At 48.9% G+C, this 18,590-nt stretch overlaps 1 protein-coding gene across 9 annotated transcripts in view; it reads left to right on the top strand.

Moving 5' to 3' along the window:
• Positions 1-18,590, top strand: part of EXD3 (exonuclease 3'-5' domain containing 3) — a 305,022-nt gene that overhangs the window by 149,706 nt on the left and 136,726 nt on the right. For all 9 annotated transcript variants that reach the window (XM_063352656.1, XM_063352657.1, XM_063352651.1 and 6 more), the window contains 8 exons: positions 2,005-2,143; positions 2,483-2,696; positions 3,416-3,525; positions 4,656-4,866; positions 5,990-6,156; positions 8,488-8,658; positions 15,285-15,338; positions 17,390-17,521. In XM_063352656.1, coding sequence (XP_063208726.1) covers positions 2,005-2,143; positions 2,483-2,696; positions 3,416-3,525; positions 4,656-4,866; positions 5,990-6,156; positions 8,488-8,658; positions 15,285-15,338; positions 17,390-17,521 — 1,198 coding nt within the window. The remainder of the gene's footprint in view (positions 1-2,004; positions 2,144-2,482; positions 2,697-3,415; positions 3,526-4,655; positions 4,867-5,989; positions 6,157-8,487; positions 8,659-15,284; positions 15,339-17,389; positions 17,522-18,590) is intronic.

Raw genomic sequence — 18,590 nt, 5'->3', positions numbered from 1 at the left:
TGAGCTTCGTGGGTCTGGTCTTTCCTCTAGTGCAGATCTGCACAGGTTCGTGTTCAAGCTCCGTGTAACCTTGGGAAATATGACACAGATGTAATCACCCTCGAAACGCTGTCTGCAGAGAGACACTTCTCCAGACAGTACATGGCTTACTTGGAGCACAGGAAACTCTTGTCTGTCTGGGTCATGCTTCTGCTTAGCTCTGGTGCCGCGCTGGAGCTGCCTCCTCCTCCTTCCTCAAGCTGCACCAGCCGCCTGTTGGGAGCCAGAAGGTTTTTGCATGAGGCGTAATCCCTCAAAACACAAAGGGGCGGTTAACAGAAGTGTGACTTAGCCACAGACTCTGCGCCTCTAGGAAGATAAAAGCCATTGCTACATCTCTGCTCCAGGAAGACTGTGTCGTGGACGGGTGAAGTCGTGCCGATGGCTCTGCCATTCATGAGGAGATGTGACAGATGAGCAAAACCCTTTGGGCCTCGGTTTACTCATCCAGTCGGGATCCCTGCTGCAGTAGCTGCTCTAAAATTAGTGGAGCCATGGAACCTAATAAAACAGTCTGTCTGCCTTATTTAGTGAGCTAACAAAGCGGCGGGTTCCCAGGGAGGGTGTTCACACAAGGTGGTACCGGCATATAAATGACATCGTCTCTGCCACGGCTCACACCACATGTGGCTCCCGAACGCTGCAGGTGAGAATATTCCTGGAGACCTGAGACTGCACACCTTCATTAAATATTTTACACAAATATTGACTTCTCCGTGCACACAAACCCACGGAAAAGAGTGTTTGTACAGCGAAAGCTGCTGTGCTACAAAATTAGTCACCCAGTCTCCTAAACATAAGGTTAGTAAATATTTTCTCAAATAATAAACCATTTCAAGTCTCTATGGGAAAGAGACTATCCAGAAATTTGTGATATGTCCAAAATAGCTGGATATTTTTTATTAGTTTCTTTCCTCTGATTGCATCATCTGGCTGAGACACCATCGCAATGTGCTGACCTTCCAGTTACAAGGCCATTTTGAGAGGCTGCGCTGCATTTTGCGAAGAAAATGTGCTGTGTAAGATCCTGTTGTAGGCAATCAGTTCGCTCATTTCTGCAGGCATCTTCCAGCATTCCCAGGGTGTGAATACAGAGATCCTGAATTTCTCTGTGCGGTGCCGTCTGAAACCCAACTGGAGGGAGCAGCACGAGCAAGGCACTCGGTCTGCGGGTTCGGCTGGCTGTTTTCCCTTGAATGTAGAAGATTTTGAAACTTTATTTCTGAACTTTCCTCATTTCATCCCTGTGCAACGTGGGACGAATATTCTTGTGCAACCTATGTGGCCACGTTACAGGGAAGGGGATGGTGGAGAAGAAGCCGGATAGCAACCGGGAGGGCCCTGAGGCCTTCCCAAGCCATGTCACTATGAAACGATGAGGCAGATCCAGCCGTTCCCAGCTGGCAGGGACCGTAGCGTGGAGCGGTCTCAGAGTCCCATTCTGAGCCGGTTCCTGCTGTGGGGAAACGTGAAGCTCCTGTTTGGACGCAGAGCTGGTCCGAGCTGACTCCTCTCTTCTGTATTACACCGTGGGAGCTAGCAGACTTCCATGTTAACCTCAAGGGCAAAAAGCAGTAAATCTAAAATGTGTTATCTCCCAAAATGGAAACAGCTGCCCAACTTTGTCATCCGAGTTGTATCAGTTCTGGGAAAGAGAGCTGAGCACTGGGGACCGGGCAGGTGCAGGTTTGGGTGTTCTCTGCGGCGGGTACGGTGCACGTGCGTGGTGAGGTCTCGCACGCAGCACCGTTTCTGTGGCAGGAACAGAAAGAGAAGGTGAGTCAAGAGGAAAGAGACTGAGATTACAGGGAAAGCAAGGAAAGAGAGGGTAAGAGAGAGAATTGTGTGGCAGAGGGAACTAAAGGGCCCGGCTGAAATGAGGGGCTTAGGACTTCCTGATGTTCCTCCAGTCCAGGATTTCCTCTCATTGCCCGGCTTAAAGCTGTTGCATCTGGTTCTGTGCAGGGTAGAAGAGGCCGCGAAAGCAGACAATTACGAAGAGAGTAAGAAGAAGGATTATTACCAGCTTCCTATTCCACGGGCGAATATTCACTTCCTGCAGACGTGGGAAGAGACCCTGCAGTGCTGGGAAAAGGTGCTGCAGGTGAGTGTTACTTGGGCATTTACTTTGCAGGGTCAAGGAGCAGAAACTTCACAGCAGGCTGGTACGCGGGGCTGTATGTGGGCCGCTGCCGTCGAACGGCTCCCTCCCCAAGTCAAGGCGAGCTGCTTCCTTTAGGCTTGTCTGGTTGGGAATTGCTGTGCGAGGAAAGGTCCCTGCAGGGGAACTCAGGTGTGCTGTGAAAGTTACTTGTCTCTGTAGTATTTTGCACAGTAGCAAAGAGATGGAAGAGAAACGCTTGTGTTCTGGACCGGGACTGTCCAGGCTACGTTCAAGCATAGACAGTCCCGTAAGTGAAGGCGGCGTTTGTCTGTGTTGCAGCCCGGGCAGGTTGTTGGCATTGACATGGAGTGGAAGCCTTCGTTCGGCATGGTTGGGAAGCCTCGCGTCTCCCTCCTTCAAATCGCTCTGAAGGATGAGGTGTTCCTGCTTGACTTGCCGCGGCTCCTTGAGCAAGCTGAGGCCGAGGGTGAGAAGGAGAAGCTTCCCTGTTTCATCCAGATGCTCTACTCAGATGCAGCCATCACTAAACTAGGTAACACGCGTCTCTTCTCCCTGCCTCTGGTCTTTACACAGATGATTTTGTCCAATTCCTAGGTCTTCTTGGGGTTGTCATTCTCTCAGTCCACTTCATGGGACTAGCTTTTGTAGGCCTGGGCGTTCAAATACTGCCATGCCAGGAAGCAGAGTGACCAGTGTAACTGGGAATGATATAAATGTTTCCCCATTTCAGGCCATACCCAAGATTTCTGATTTAGCCTCCTCTCTCGGGCTTGGGATTGTCTTAGTTCCATACCAAACCCCAGCTTGCACCCAGCCTTCAGTGGTCTGGGGAGATCTGTCATGAGGAGCTTTCTGGATTTGCTGGCCCTGTCCCAAAGCCACCGTGCTGCACAGCAGAGCTCTCCAGCTTACCATACCTGGTTTTGCATTCTGTTTGGAGGCGTTTGGCAGGAGTTGTTAAACCTGGAGTTCAAACTCATAATTGCCTTTCGCCGCCCTAGCAGATTATAAATAAATTGAGCTTAAACTCCGCATTTTTCATCTATGTCTTCTCTCCCAATCTTGATCTGCGAGACTATCTCTTAGGAAGAGAAGAGACGAGAGCTTGCCTTCTTCCCTATCCGAGCAGTCTTTCCACCAATGTTTATACATATGTTGTCAGCATCTTGACTCTGAACTGGAAGAAGCTGCAGAGCATTAGCCATGATTGAGTTTTCCTATCTGTGTGATTTGGGCTTCTTTTTTCTCCAGGTTATGGGATGTCTGGAGACCTTAACACCCTTGCAGCCACATGGTCTGCTTTGAAAGACGCGGATAAGCAAGCGCGAGGTGTGGTGGACCTACTCAAAGTGGACAAACAAGTAAGGATGGACACGGGAAGATATGGAAAATTTACTCTCCTGTGTGTGCTCGTAGATAACTGCCATGACTTCACAGCGTTGTCTTTTTGTGTCCTGTATTAGCAGGGAGACGGCTAAATGAGCAAACAGACGTTTTCCACTTGTGGTTTTGAGGGTAACATGATTCTGTAAAGAAAGACAGAAGTATTTCGTTTTTATCAACTAAAAAGTCAGAGCTTGATAGTAATAACTTTTTTCATAGCCATTATAAAAGCTGTGAAAAAGCAATTGAAGTGGAGATACAGCTTCATTCGTCTAGGATGATGTTTCTGAGCACAGGTCATACGTGAGCTCGGTAAGAGTAAATTCTAGTAGAAGCTCTGATATTCCAAGATCATGCAGGACTGAAGCGGATATTATGGAGTTCACGATTTGTGGAGAACTCGTAACGTTTCAGGAGGGCTGCTGGTGGGTTCAGCACAGGAATTTCCCTTCAGCTGCAGTCCAGCTGCCTCTGGGTGAGCACACAGGGGCTGTCAGCAGTCTGCAGGGATGTTAAGGACAACCATTTTAATGGGTAAAATTTGCAGAGTGTGTTTAAGGCTGTGGGTTGGGGTGAACCCAGATCGTTGGGACTGATAGCTCAACCTGGGAAGTGCTGCAGGGTCTGAAGTACCTGCCAACAGCTCCTGCCTCAGTTTAACCTGAGAAATGGCAACTGCGGGAAGGCTGTTGCCCATTGTGTTACAGGAATACCTTTTCTCACCAGAACCAGGAGAAAGGTGCTGAACTACCGCTGCTGTTCTTTCATTGAGTAGGTCTCCAACGGCCTCACGGCTGAGCACCCTGCAAACCTCCGCAAAGTCAGGCACGGCCTCATCGCTCTGATGCAATGCTCTACGATAATGCACTTTTTTTTTCCTTCCTTGGCTATGAAACAGATTTCTTTCCAGCAAGTGCGTTTGTTAAACAAATAACCAGACGCCATATATATCTAATGCCATCCCAGCCCTCGTCTGAGACAACGGGATTCAATATGCCAGGCAAGAGATAAAAATGATAGGGTTGCTGTGGGCCCCACCCGCTGGAATAGGAGCTGTTGTAGAAGTTGTTTTATAACTTTGGGTTTTATATCTTTTTCTTTCCGGCAGCTGCAGAAGAGCTCCATTGACTGGAAGAGGGGTGGCTGGAAGGTCGATGTACTGTCCCCGGAGCAGAGCTCTGAGGATAGAGGGTTCAGGCAGCCGGAGAAAGGACTCAGCCTCTTGGTGCAACATGTGCTGGGGAAACCTCTGGATAAAACAGAGCAGCTGTCTAACTGGGAGAAACGGCCTCTCCGGGAGGAACAGATCCTCTACGCAGGTCTGGTCACCGACTCTGTGGCAAGGTGCTACAGGTTGCCCATTACAGCCTGTGTTTGTCTGTTGCCTGTCGCCAGGAAAATTGTTAAGTAGCAAAGGAAGAAAATGGCTTTGCAGATTAGTTCCTGTTCAGAGAAGCCAGCACATGTCATGTTTGTCCTTTTGTGGACATGGCTTTAATGGTTGAAGTTTAAACTGTCCAGTGATTCATTATTTCCCTTATGAAAGAATTCCCGTGCTTTGCAGATTTCATCCGATGAAACATCACCTCAGTGGAAATTCCTCTCAGTAACTGAAAGGAAGAAGGTCCACTTCCTTCTGCCTCATTTCACAGCCTTTCTGGGAAACAAGCGCTGTCTTCATCTGTCATAGTGAAGTGCTTGTTAAAGTGGGGTTAAGAACGGGTAGACATGGTGTCCGAGTCTGCGGCGCAGAACTGGTACGGTGAAGGGACCAGTGGAGTTTATTGTCGATTACCCCAGAGTCAGAAGTCTGGGGCTAAATCTTTTCCTGGGGCATCAAAGGCCAGTCTACTGAAGCGAACCAGCCCTTTGTTAAATTCAGCTATCCTTGAAGCTGACACAGTTCCCACAAAAGTTAATCGCTAGGACTTGTAAAACTGGCTTGGAGACTTAGACGGTTCCCGTTGCAAGGAACAAAAGCCGCACGGCAGTGCGTGTGGGCAGGTGATTGCAAACAACTTGGTTATTACTTTTTAAGATATTACATCTAATGGGGAAGTTACCTTCCCATAGCTGAGATACGGTAATAAACCGTGGGCAAGCCGCTGCTCAGTAACAATAGAGTGTAAAGTGGGTTGGCTGAAGCTATCGTGCGTGGTGGTTTGAACGAGCACGCTATCATTTGCATTACGTTAGAGTCAGAGACAGCAGAGGGCCTGTCGCTTTTTGAGGTCTTCTGCCGCGGCTCTTTGTGGTCGTCTGTTGGGTTGCGGTGCTCACTGAATCAGTGAGAGTGCAGAGTATGACACGAGTAATCTGGAGCTTCACAAGTTGTTTGTGTTCAGTGGCATTTACAAAGGTGAGGGCTCTTCCTTGCAGCAGGAAAGCCTCTGTTTTCCGTATGAATGAAACCAGCTGAGGCTCATATTCCATTTTTTTCAGCTTCAGATGCGTACTGTTTGCTGGAGATCTACGAGAAACTCTGTAAGGATCCAGCAAGCTTTGGTCTGAGTTCAGACCTGACGGAGAGCCTGGTGGGAAAACCAAGCGTAAAACCCAGGTCAAAGAAGCAGCTGAATAAACAAGAAGTACCGTCACCTTCTGGACAGGTTTGTAAACATCTTCAAAGAGCTGCGTGTTGCTCAAGACCCCTGCAAATCATATGATGCCTTGTCTCTCAGTCATACTGTTAGCTATGCGTGGCATGCCTGTTTGCAGTCTGTTCTCAGGACTATTGCAGAAACATCTTCCTCGCTCCACCCCTTTGCTGGTAAGATGTGCTTTCTCCTCTGCGTGCCTTGGTTCGGCTTTCCTTACAATTTTAGGTTCGTTTGTCTTCGCAAGATATTGGTGCGGATCTGAGGGGCAGCATCCAGCTAACCTTGCTCCTTCCGCGTTTCCTCGCTGCGGTGGGTTTGAATTCTGTGGCCTAGGTGTCGCATCAGTGAGGCTTCAAAACTCTGACTTCTTCACTTTTGCTTTTAACTGAGCTTCTACACTTTGGGAATGCTTCCTTTATAGTGTCCAGAGGACAAGTCTGCAGAGTTAAAAACAATCGATCACAAAAGTCTTTCTGCTGCTGGCGTGTCTCTGTCTCCCTGCCCGCCACCACGTGCTCCGAGAATGGCCTCCCCTCCAATGTGCGCCATGGCGGAGCCTTAAAACTCCGCCGGCCATAACGTGGAGCTGTGTGTCTCTGCTTAAATATCTCAGAACGCGGCTGTCCCTCTCTCTCAATAATAAAGATTTACTTTTAAGATGCAACCCTCCATTTTTTCCTGCACCTATGAAAACATTAGCAGAAAAACAGTTTTGTTTATTGACTGAGAAGACTCGCTATGGCGAGTCTGTGTCCTCCTGAGTAGTCACAAAGGTGTATTTGGCTCCCGAAGCCAACACTACCTTCCGTGGTTGGACTGAAATACTATTGATTATAGCCACCTTTTCAGGATCCTCCGTACCAAGTGTGTGTAAGTAAAACGCAAAGCTGCTGGGTAGTTCCCTAAGCCCTCAGTGTCCGTGGGGATATGGTGTGTTCCAGCAGACCTGACTGGCTGCTGCAGAGACGGGAGAAGTAGGTACTTCAGGCTTGAATTACCTTGTGAACTCCTGGGTCATCTTTGTGTTGTGTACAGTCAGATTCATTAACCGAGAGGTAATTGGTGAAACCTGGACTGGGACTCAAAAAAGCAGGCTTCTCCTGACTCTGCATCCTGTGTGACTCCAAGCTCTCTTTCCCAGCGTTTCCTGGTCCATTATCTGAAGTGGGGCTAATGACACTATTCTCCTTTATAAGCATTTTGCTCTCTGCTGGCATGAAACGTGAGAAAAAAGCTACATATGACATTGCTGGCCATTGAATAAACACTAGCTAAGAGCCAGCTGCTGCTCCTTTCCATCTGTTCGAACAGAAGCAGCAGTTAGTGTCTTCCAGCTACCTCAGCGTCAAAGGCTCGGCTTGATCCGCTGTCACAGCACTCTGATGTCTCAGCTGCACCCACCGAGGTCCTTGCAGGAGCCGGTGACAGTCCAGTCTACCCAGTGCTGCAGAGCTTTGAGTGCCTGTACCAGCTCTGGGGAGGTGCAGCATCACACCCACTGAGCTCTCGGACCTGAGCTCGTTGCCTCGGGCAGCCCAGATGTACCTCCATGGTGTGCCCCAGCGTTTCCAGGCCCGAGCCAGCACCTGCAGAGCCCATCTACAACGCTGCAGAACTCTGGTTCCAACAACAGCGTAGCCCTGCAGAGGTGGTGGCTGTGTCCTTCACTTGTCCCAGCTGATTCAGGTTCCTGGAGGCAAAGATGAACGTCGGAGGTTCCTTAATAACTTCCCTTCCCCATGAATTTAGCTATTGTACTTCTGGGACCCTCCCAGCGACAAAGTCTCCAACTGCAGGAACTCCCCCAGCAGCGGACATTTGAAATAAAATAAACAGAATTCAGGCACTGCCTATTTTTAAACTTCCGAAGATAACAAAGCTGACGTGGTTGCTTTGTCTACCTGTTTCTCCCTCTGTCTGTCAGATCCCCTTCCCAAATCATAACTTTGGCACATGTATATCAATTGCAGTATAATTCGACAGGGGAATAGCAGTGACTTCGTGAAAATCAATGTCTGCGTAGAGCATGGAAGACCAGTTTGGCATTTCTCCAGGGAAAGGCTGCAGATCCCCAGTCTGGGTGGCCAGCTGGCCAGTAAGTGAATGGCTAATTCAGAACTGGCCCCATCATGTGCTGCCTCCTGCCTGAGTGGAAGGTGGGTGATGCAGAAAGACACGAAGGAGGAACTAGAGGGGTTGCAGAGCACGGGGGAAGCTGTAATACAGGTGGTAGGGGACAGCTGGGTTTGGCGTGGCGGGTGAATGCAGGGGGGCAGAACACAAATACATCGGAAATCAGGTTTCTGTTCTGCTGCTGACGGATCTCTTGGCTTTCTGTAGCAATGCCAGGGATCTGACAAGGAGAGCCCGCGTCCCCCCGCTCCCATCTCCCCGAAGGAGTTCAGTGTGGTCTGCGATAACATGCTGCAAGGCCTCGGGCGCTACCTCCGCTGCCTCGGCGTGGATGTCCGCATGCTGGAGAATGAGGATGACCACAGGAAAGCTGCTGAGGTTAGTCACGGGCAGGTGAGGGGTGGGTGTTTATAGCTGCCATCTGCACTCCTTGGAGAAGACCTGCTGCTTACCGAGTAGTTAGTCCCTCGCGCCGAGCAGGCAGCGGGTTGGCGGGGGCTGCCTGGTGCCCATGCTGAGCCCCAGTGCTCTGGTTGAGCCCGAGATGCTGCGCCACGTGGCAGCTGGGATCAGCTAGTCCCTACAGCCTGGTGTGAGCTCAGTTCTCTGTTTCCAGGAGATGGGAGGTGAGCAGAGAGCGCCGGGATCTCAAACCTTACTTGTGTCTGTCTGTTTGTGTCATTGGCAGCTGGGATGTTTCAGGTCGTTGGAAGAACACAGGCAGAACGTTAGATGTGGCCTGTGGTCTCAAGCCTCCTTGTTGGGGAGGTGGTGGTAGATTTGCAAAAAGACAAAAATCAGGGAAAGGAACCCCAAATTCGCTTTGGTTTCTAATGGACTCCAGTCTGGACTTACAGGGAAGGTATTGCCCTGCCTGGTACTTGGGTCAGTTGAGCAGAACCATACTCAAAAGATGGCTGTTCAATATGAAAGGGAAAATTTCCATCATATCTTGCCTTATAACGTCTTAGCTGGCTGCCATCTTGTGAGATGACACCACAGCGATCAGGCACAACTTGCAGTGCAACGATGGGGAAGGGAAGAGTCTCTAACATGCACAGGGACAACGAACATCGATCTGGACTCCCATAACAACTCTGACCCTCTGCCTCTCAGAGGAGAGACACATGCTTCTTCATTTCAGACATACTTCTACTACGCCAGAAATGGAGATATCCAGCCCACACAGTGCGTTGCTATCAAATGTGCGCTGATCACCCGGCCTGGTGCACAGGATGTTTCCTCTTCAGATGTCTGCTTGGCCCGAATCCTGTGCAGGCTCCAACTTCTGCAGAATTAATTAATATCTTGTCTCTGCCAAACTTGCACAAGTCATTTAAACAAACTAGCTCTCACTGCCTCCCCCCAGAGCCCCGTCTCCGCTTCTCATCCTGATACCTTATCGTGCTACGGAGAGGATGTTTTACATTGCTTTCTCTATGGTGACCGGACAAACATCCTTTCACTATCAAAAGCCCTTGGAGTGTTACTGTATTGCAGAGCCTTTGATCTGTGCTTGGATAATCAAAGATAAAAATAGACTCCTCCCACTCTGCTTTATATCTGGCTAGTCCTGATTTAACAAAAGTTGAATGTTGACCACTCTACGCCCGAAAACTTGTCAATGTTAATGCAAAGTCCAGGAGAAAGGTTTGGCTCCTGGTCACTGACTACAAGATGGACAGTTTGGGTGTTGTCCCAACACAGTCTCAAACTAGTGTCTCCAGGAACACATAAGAATTAGTGTTTGTTCTTCGTTAAAGTACTTTCAGTAAAGTGATTTATCAGTCCTATTACACATCTCCATGTACCAAGAACTCCCGAATCGCTGGGTATTTGCTCCTTATTGTTCTCATTCCTGTTGCTTGTTTAAGTGGCTTCAGATATCGGTAGACAGATGGGTCCTGTCCTTCACCCTCTGTTATTTGAGATCAAACTTAAAAGCCTGAGTGCTCTGTAGCTTGTGCTTGGGCAGCTAGGAATTATTTTTTTTTATTTTTTTATTTTAGACTAACGCATGTGGCAGTAATCGGTTTGAAAAACCCCATTCCCAGGCTAAACTTGAAGTCTGTGTCCTGTGTACTGCTTCGTGTTGTGCTGCTATTATTGGCTAAATGTTTTATCTTGGACAACAGTCGTCGTGGCAAGTTTATCGTGCCAGATCTGCGACCTCAGATCTGCCGGCCTGTGAGAGCAGGACCTCTGACACCACGGGCCAGCGCATTCCCCTGTTTGCCCGTATTGAACTGCTGTGAGATGACACTGGTTCGCATTCTGCGTAGTTAATGGTGCCATTTGATTAGGACTTGACTGGAAAAATAGCTGAAACTCGTACTGAAAATTCCTCTGGTTGAATCCATCGTCATGTTGAAGGGAAAGAGCTCACAGTCCTGCCTTCCAAAAGCATTTTCGCCTCTGTTCATGAGCACCAGCCACCCTGGGCAGAGCAGCTTTGTGTCCAAGTATGGGTGCCGTGTGGTCTTCCAAGTCTTCTCATTCGGTGGGGTGGCAGTAACATTTTCACCGTGTTGGGTTTGTATCCGAGCTGCTGCAGCCCAAGGCACGCAAGCGTTTGACAAAGCAGGTGTGCAGCTGGGGGATGACATTTGTACCCGATGTGCTGGACGAGCTCCTTTGCCTGACTTCAGCAGCCTGTGCCTTGAGAGCCGGGGGGATTCACCACGGGCTGTCCCTGACACACCTCCTTGCCCGGCGACGCTGCTCCAGTCCTGCTCCTTGGGTGGGAGCCCCTTCTGGAGAGCTTTGGGTAATGGCCAGGCTGGCCCAAGCCATGCTCCCTGCCGCGCGGCAGAACAGGGAGACCTCTCTTGAGAAGGGCCGTATGCATCACCAGAGGCTTCTGACTCCATCCCAGGGTACAGCATGACTCCATCTGGTAAAGACGATGGAGATTCGGTCTTTCTCATGCAGCATCCTTCTGTGTGTGCAGCTGCCGTTATTGGAGTGAGCCACCCTTTGTATTATTCCTATTATTCCACTTATTCCTGTATGCAACGTGTTATTTCCAATTAATACATTTGTCTTTACTTAAATCACATCCTACGCCTGCTGTGTTTCTAGCCAGGTCTTCCAGCTTGTCATCTTGCAAACTTCTCTTTGCAGAGAATCTTACACCTGTCTTTTGGGCCTTCTAGATGGATAACTGGAAGGAGGTGGGAAAGTTTCAGTGGGTGTTTCTCTTCTCTCTGAAATTTTGCAGAATCGGGTAGAGCAGTGGGATGCTTCTCTTACTAACCTTAAAGGATCACCCACCAGCCTGAGGTGACCGTGGTAGATCTTGCAACATTGTACTTCAGGAGTGGAGCAGAAGCTTATAAGACAATGTTGGTTGTTTCTTAGGTCACTAATTTCTAAGAGCTTGGTGAAATCTCAAAGCCCCTTCCATTGAGTGGTGGGTTGGTTTGTTTTATTGTTTTAATGGACTGCGCTCTTGGTCTTCAAAATCATCCTCATCTCTAAGAATAATTGGCACACTAAGGCAAACCTCCTGTCTTTTGAAGTGTGGTAATAACCAGAAGGCTGGTAGAACTAGAACTGGCTTCCTGCAGCTCCCACGGTGTAGAAGGTTCCCTTGGAAGGTTACACCTACTCCCCCAAAACTGCAGGTGAACCAGCGAGTCGGAGAGGAGGGCCAGGCTTGGATGGATCTCAGGAGCCAGTTAGAGCAATGTCCACCTGGATCTATATTGCCCTGGACTGGTTTGGAGCCATGGGACACAAAGGGGACTTCTAATACTGCAGCGAGCAGAGCTTCATGTAATGGGGGAATCTAATCTCTGATCTCGTCTCAGCTTTGAGTGTCTTTTTCCATATTTTTGATGTAAACCACATTCTTCAAGTTTGCTAGTCTTTTTACCTCCCCGCCAGTCTGTGGAGTAAATTCATGGAGGACAGATGGAGAACTGTTCTGCCTTTAAGATCAAGACTTTGCTTTTGATATTTAGTCATCAGGAGGAGAATGTCTTTCATTGAACGACTTGATACAAATGGGTCTGCGTCAAGAAACAAAATTGGGTTGATGGTTTTGGTCTGGTACTTAAGGCCACTTTATGAAATCCTGCAATAATTCTGTGCAATTTATGGTTTTCAGGAATGCTGAAGAGACGTCTGGGGTTGAAATACCAGCAGCAAGTGCACTGCAGGACGGAGTGTGTTCATAGCCATTAAGCTCTTGGTTTGCTGTCTATTTTAAGAGTCTGAGATAGCAGGTGGGGGGCTTCAGGCTTGGGTCGAGGCTTGTGATCCACTTCTCTGGCAGATCCTTGTCCGCGTGCTTTTCCAGCACGCATCCCGGAGCAGATGCTTTCTGTCCATTCCCTTTCTGTCTGAACTGGGACCTCGCTGGCCTGGGCTCAGGATCACTGCTTCACCTCTGCCGCTGCAGGGGGTCGCGGCCTGGCCTGGGCTGCTGCCTTGCGGAGGGAGAGCTGCCGTTTGCCTCTTCACGGGCGTGTGGCATTGCCCAAGCTGCGTCACGCATGGCCTGGGCAAATTTTAAATTACAAATCTAAAGCCTCGTGCTGCTCTTTCTTGAAACCGTCTTTGGCCTTAACTCAGGATCCTTCAGGTTGTCACGAATCATTCTGCCGCTGGTGTCGGCTTCGAAGCACAGGGTCTCTGTCTGCCCTTTCTCGTCAGTCGTTGTCCTTCCAGGTCTCTCTGGTGGTAATTCATTTGAGTTCGTTCATCTTTGCAAGATGAACGTTGGCTGAACAGACAGGCACGTTAAGGGCTAAATAATACTACCAAGTTATGAGGGAGTGCTTTCTATCCAAAAGGTCTAAGCCTTTTCCAGAGGAAGTTGATATTATCTTTTTAATAGATTATGAAACGGAGGCCAATGCCCTCTCTGCAGCCCTCGGGATGGAGCACAGGTCCCTGACACCCACCCCGACACGCTGCTCTCGTCCTCCTTTTCCTTTCATTTGCGTCTCCCAGCACACATCTCCCGCGTGGTCCCAGCGCTGCCTTCCGTTACTTCTTTCGGATGAAAGGAAGGAGTTGTGCCCTTTTCTCCAGCACGCATCCTCGGTGGTTTCAGTCAGATGTGTGCTATCACATGGCTTTTCTGGCTCTGCGTGCTGCTCCCAGCCCTTGTTCCAGAGGCGGAAAAACATGCTGGAAGAGTTATTGCTTTTCTCCGTTTTATTTGATGTTCTTTGCCTGTCTCTGCAGAGCCATTTAGATAAGGGGATTTATCAAGCTTGAACTAATTAACCCTGCATGCAGGAAGTCAGAATGGAGTGTTCCAGCTGTGAAATCCTCAGACTTACCCTGAAGCACACATGGGTCTGAAGGAATTTCGCATCTCTTTTCCCTTGTTGGCAAATCACTGTGGTGAACTTTTGCTGTTGCCTGGCCGGTCTTCTCTCGCTAATGTGCCATGAGGGTGGGTTTTTCGGCAGGGCTGCTCAGGAACCCGACTGCGTGCAGTAGGATCGCGTGCAGCACAGGGTGTCCCCGCTGCCACTTAAAGGTTACTGTTCTTGGAAGTTTTTTCCTTTATTGAGAGAGAGGGTTGATTTTGAAAGAAATCCGGTAATTTTGCCTGTAGGAAGATGCTTTAGAAGTTGTTGCCAATCGCTTTCTCAGTGCAGAACTGGCAGCCAAAGAGTGACTTCACAAAAGAAGGAGGGAAGCGGCTACCTGAAAGGTCAAGATAGGAAAAAAATGGTTGCTTATTTGACTGCACGGTGAGTTTGTGCCTTCAGAGCCTTAGGTGCAGCGGGTCTTAAGAGATTAGCTATCCAAGACAGCATTTACAACTCTTGGTTTTGGTTTTTTTCGGTCTCTGGCTGTGCTGGGTGGTGTCTGACTGTCTGGGAAGTGCAGCAGGACTCTGATCCCAAATGCGTCCTGCCAGGGCTAAAGAGTGATCCAGAGAGAGCTTCTGAAACTCTGATCCAGGAGAGAGACCTCTGTGAGACACATCTGGAAACAGTGAAAAATACAAGGGCTTCCAACAGAATCCAAGCCAGAGAAGAGAAATAACCTCATGCCTACCTTGAAGTGCCAATCTCTTGTCAGCACCAGCAGAGCCGAAGTGCCGGTTCACATGGGAATCCTCCCATTGCTACGGCCATGAAACTATTTCCCTCCTACGGGAGGGGGTGAAGGGCTGGGAAGGAGGGATGTCATTTAATCATACGAAGATCAGTCACACTTTCATCCTTGTGAAGAATTGCAGTTCCAGATTTAGTATCTCCTTTTGGCACCAAACCATTTGAAAGCGTCTCTTACTCCGTTGCAAAGGTCAGGAGCGCGGGTGATGAGTCCCCTGATAATTCAGCACAGACCTTTCCCTTGAAGGACAAGACCTCTGATAAAAGCGCAGGGTTGCAAGTCAGGAGGCGATAAACTCTAATGGAGATGTTCTTTGCAGCCTGGAAAGGGTGCATAATTTCTGTGTCTGCTCGTGGGCTGCTGGGAGAATAACACCGTCTTATCTTTAAGGAGTGGAGTGAGAATCGTTCTGTTAACGTCTATGAAGTTTGCAGAGACATTTGATGGTACATTTTTTCGCTGGAATTACCTGCTTAGGTTATTTTTTTCCTTTCTCCCCTGTGCATTGCTGTGTGAGCAGACCTGCTTGCTTCTTGGTGAACCAGACTGGGGAAACAGAAATAGTCTGGATTAAGGGGGGGGGGGGGGGGAAAGATAGAAAGGATTTTGATAGGGTTATTTCAAGGTGGATCGGTTCCCTGGGCCATCTGCGGTGCAGATGCACGAGTAGCTTGTTCCAGCACATGTGAGGCAAGGCGGGTATTGGCAGGGAGGGGACGTGCAGTGAGCGAGCGATACCTTGGGCTGCTCTTGCTGTCAGGAGCGCATGGTTGAACCAGACCCAGGTGCTCGTGGCCTAGTGTCTGTCGACACTGGAAAGACTCGGCGTCACCAGTTCATGTTCTCTCTGCTTTCACTGAAACCTTGAATCCAGCGTAACATCAGCCCATGTTCATTATGATTTTTACTGTATTTTCCAGATTGCCCGACAGGAAGGAAGAGTCATTTTAACCTCTGGACTCCCATATCAGACTGTAAGTGTTCGGAGCTTCTGGCATTTTTCCGGCGTTGTATCATTGCGTGGTCTGGGATGCGCGGTGTGGCGGAGAGGAAAAGTCAGATGTGAATGCAACAGCTGGCTTGGCTTTTTCATGTTTTCTGCACTAAAAACTACATTAAGGGTCTTGAGAGGTTTGCTGTTCTGACTGACCAAAGCTCGGGTGAGGGTTTTTTTACGCTCAGTAGTGCATCGGTGGGGAGAGCGATTGCTTTCCTTTGGGGGCGGGGGGTGGAAATCAAGCCAAGCAATCCAGAACAAAGTGTTTCTGTTTGGCCTCGCTGGCAGGTGAAAGGCAGCTCAATTCCCATGCTTTTTATCACAAAGATTCTTGTTTACTGACTGGCTCCACACTGACATAGTTTCAACACTTAAAGACGTTTCTTCAGGCTTGGAGGGCAGAGAATGGGAGCCATCAAGCACAGGTCCCGGTGGAAGCTGTAGAGGTTTCGTGTTCCTATAGATACACAAAAAAACCAAAGCAAAACCCAACCTTACTCTCAGCGCCAGATGTTCAGAGCCCTTCACGAGACACACGTCAGAACGCAGCGTTGGTGGGAATATACCGAACCTGTCGAGTCCGCGGTTGCAGTGTTATGGTGCCTGCTGCAGGTCCTTTGCACTTTGGTACTGCCCAAAAATTCATTTGGAGGAGTGCAATTATTCTGGATGAGACACATGAGTCAGAGGCAGGACTTCTTTGTTACAAACTGAATCTAAAAACTCCCAACTACCCAAGTAGCTAGTTGAAGTATTAGCAGAATGTAGGTTGCAAATTTCCTACGTAATAGCTGAGCCCTAAAGAGAACTGTCCCCATGGTGAGACACCGTGAGGCACGTGCAGCCGTGCCACGTTACGGGTTCTTCACCCAGCCTGCGGTTCCTTGAGCCTAGAGCTGGTGTAATGGGTAATTCCGCATCCAGCATAATCTTATTTGGCAAAGTTTTAACTTCAAAGTGCTGTGTAGGAATTGCAAAAGGAAAATAACTGCTTCCCAGTGTACGGTGGTGTCCTGGGAAATGTCTGGTTCCCTTTGTTCCTTTGCCTTTGTATGCCCTACGCGAGGACGGGGTGGCTCTGCCAGGCTCCTTTCCTTCCATGTAGCTGGTCCCATCTTGCTGTGAGTACTCACCATGTTTAGAATTTAGAATGTATTGGGTGTGAAGGGACCTCTAAAGGGCATCTAGTCCAACCCCCCTGCAGTCAGCAGGGACATCTTCAACTAGATCAGGTCGCTCAGAGCCTCGTCCACCCTGGCCTTGAATGTCTCCAGGGATGGGGCCTCCACCCCCTCTCTGGGCAACCTGGGCCAGTGTCTCACCACCCTCAGTGTAAACAACTTCTTCCTCATGGCTAATCTAACCCTGCCCTGCTCCAGTTTAAACCATTGCCCCTCGTCCTGTCGCTCCATGCCCTTGCAAACAGCCCCTCCCCAGCTTCCCCGTAGGCCCCCCTGTATGTTCATAAAGGCGTGTCGAGAACTTCCCAGTGCTCGTTCCCAGATACAAACTTCTCTGCTAAAAGTGGAACAAACATCGCGGGATGGTCCACATCAGCCACTCCAAATTCACTTGGCCCTGAGTGGCCTCCAGGTGAAGCGGTGTGCGAGCTAGAAGGGTTGAAGTGGTACAACTGTCATCAGCCATCATCCCCATCACTGTGTGCTTTTGCATACTGCGGGTGACCTGGCCAGGTTTCATGTGAAAGCGGGGATTAAATTCAGTTTCCTCTTGCTACCCCTCTCAGCACCACATCACCGAATTAGAAGTTGAAGGAGACCCGCGCAATCATGTTTCATTTATACGTATAAAATGCTTCGGTGCTTCGGTGGTCTCAGAGCTATTGCAGCTTTGGCTAAGTGTTACATTGCCAGTTGTGCTTGTTAGATCAAAATTTAGACTGTAAACACATCCTAACTCCAAATGTTATTTGTAATTAAAGCCAAACCAGGTGTATTAGGGAAAAAGCCACGGATCCTGATGCACGGAGTGCTTCATTTATTGTCTTTTACAACTTGTCTTTTGAAGCTCCAGTCCCAGGTAGCAGAAGGAAGGTGTTTCTCTGTGAACTGCTCAGAAAAGGCAAGAGAACAGGCCCTGCAGGTTCTGAAGCACTTCAACGTTCAAGTGTCCCTGGCGGATATCTTCAGCCGCTGCCAGGTAGGACAAGGCTTGTTTGAGTTCCAGTTCCTGCCGGCTCGCCGTTCCCTGCACAGCAGGCGCTGCTTCAGCTTCTCGGGTCTTGCACTTAGTGTCTCGTCCTTGGTTCCCAAGATTTCTGCTTGAACTTTGGCAACAGCTTGCAAAGCTAGGGGAGTTGTGAGCGCGCTAACATCCGTCACAAGTGTTGATGGCTGAGTCAGAAGAGCAGAGGCGCTGCATCTGCAGCGTGCTAGAAACGCTGCTGGTTTTCTGATTTTTGGTACTTGGCATGGGTTTTGGCATCGACGATCACGGTTATGCTCTCTTTGTTGCTGTGTTCTCTGTCTAGGACACATGCTGTTTTAATTATAAACCATGCTTAATTATGGCTCTGCGATTCTGATAACATTTAATTACTTTAATAGGAGGATTTTTTTTAGGACTGTGTTTTTTTCAGAAGCTATTAGGTTAATTCATGTCCATGCTAGTTGATGACTCCGGATTGTGTTTGGCACTGGGTATCTGTGGATTGTTTTTAAGAAGAAATTTTAATTGTGTTAGCTCAAATCTCTGTCTCTTCCAATTTCACTCTTGTATTTGTTACAGTAACACGCTGAAACCTATCCCTGCAAAAACCGTAATATAAACCAACTTGCGACTTCACCCTCTCTCATCTTATCAGTGTTTAAAGAGAAAAAAAGAAGAAACTGCAAATCTGGCTGGAAAAGGAGCTTTCTCTTAGGAATAAACGAGCCAGCTGAACGCTTCGGTGGAGTCTGGCTCAGGGCCTCTTGGTCGAGCTTGTGGGGTCTCCTGGCCTGGTGGGACTGCAGGGGCGGTGTAGGAATAGCAATGGCTTCTGAGCGAACGCCCCGGGGAGCATTTCCTAGACCTCTGCTTATATCTGATGTCAGTTGTTGAAACCGTATCTGTAACTTAGGGAGAAAAGGAGAGTCGTCCAGCTGTGCAGGTTGTCTGGAGCGGAGAGTGACGTAACACCGTGCAGATTGGATCGACATAATACGGGCTGATCTTGCTGCAGGATAAACGTATATATTCGGATATAAGATACTGCGTTCAGTCTTGT

This window comes from Chroicocephalus ridibundus, chromosome 15 (assembly GCF_963924245.1).
Source record: "Chroicocephalus ridibundus chromosome 15, bChrRid1.1, whole genome shotgun sequence".
NCBI lineage: Eukaryota > Metazoa > Chordata > Aves > Charadriiformes > Laridae > Chroicocephalus > Chroicocephalus ridibundus.
This window is presented reverse-complemented; position numbering and strand designations above follow the sequence as displayed.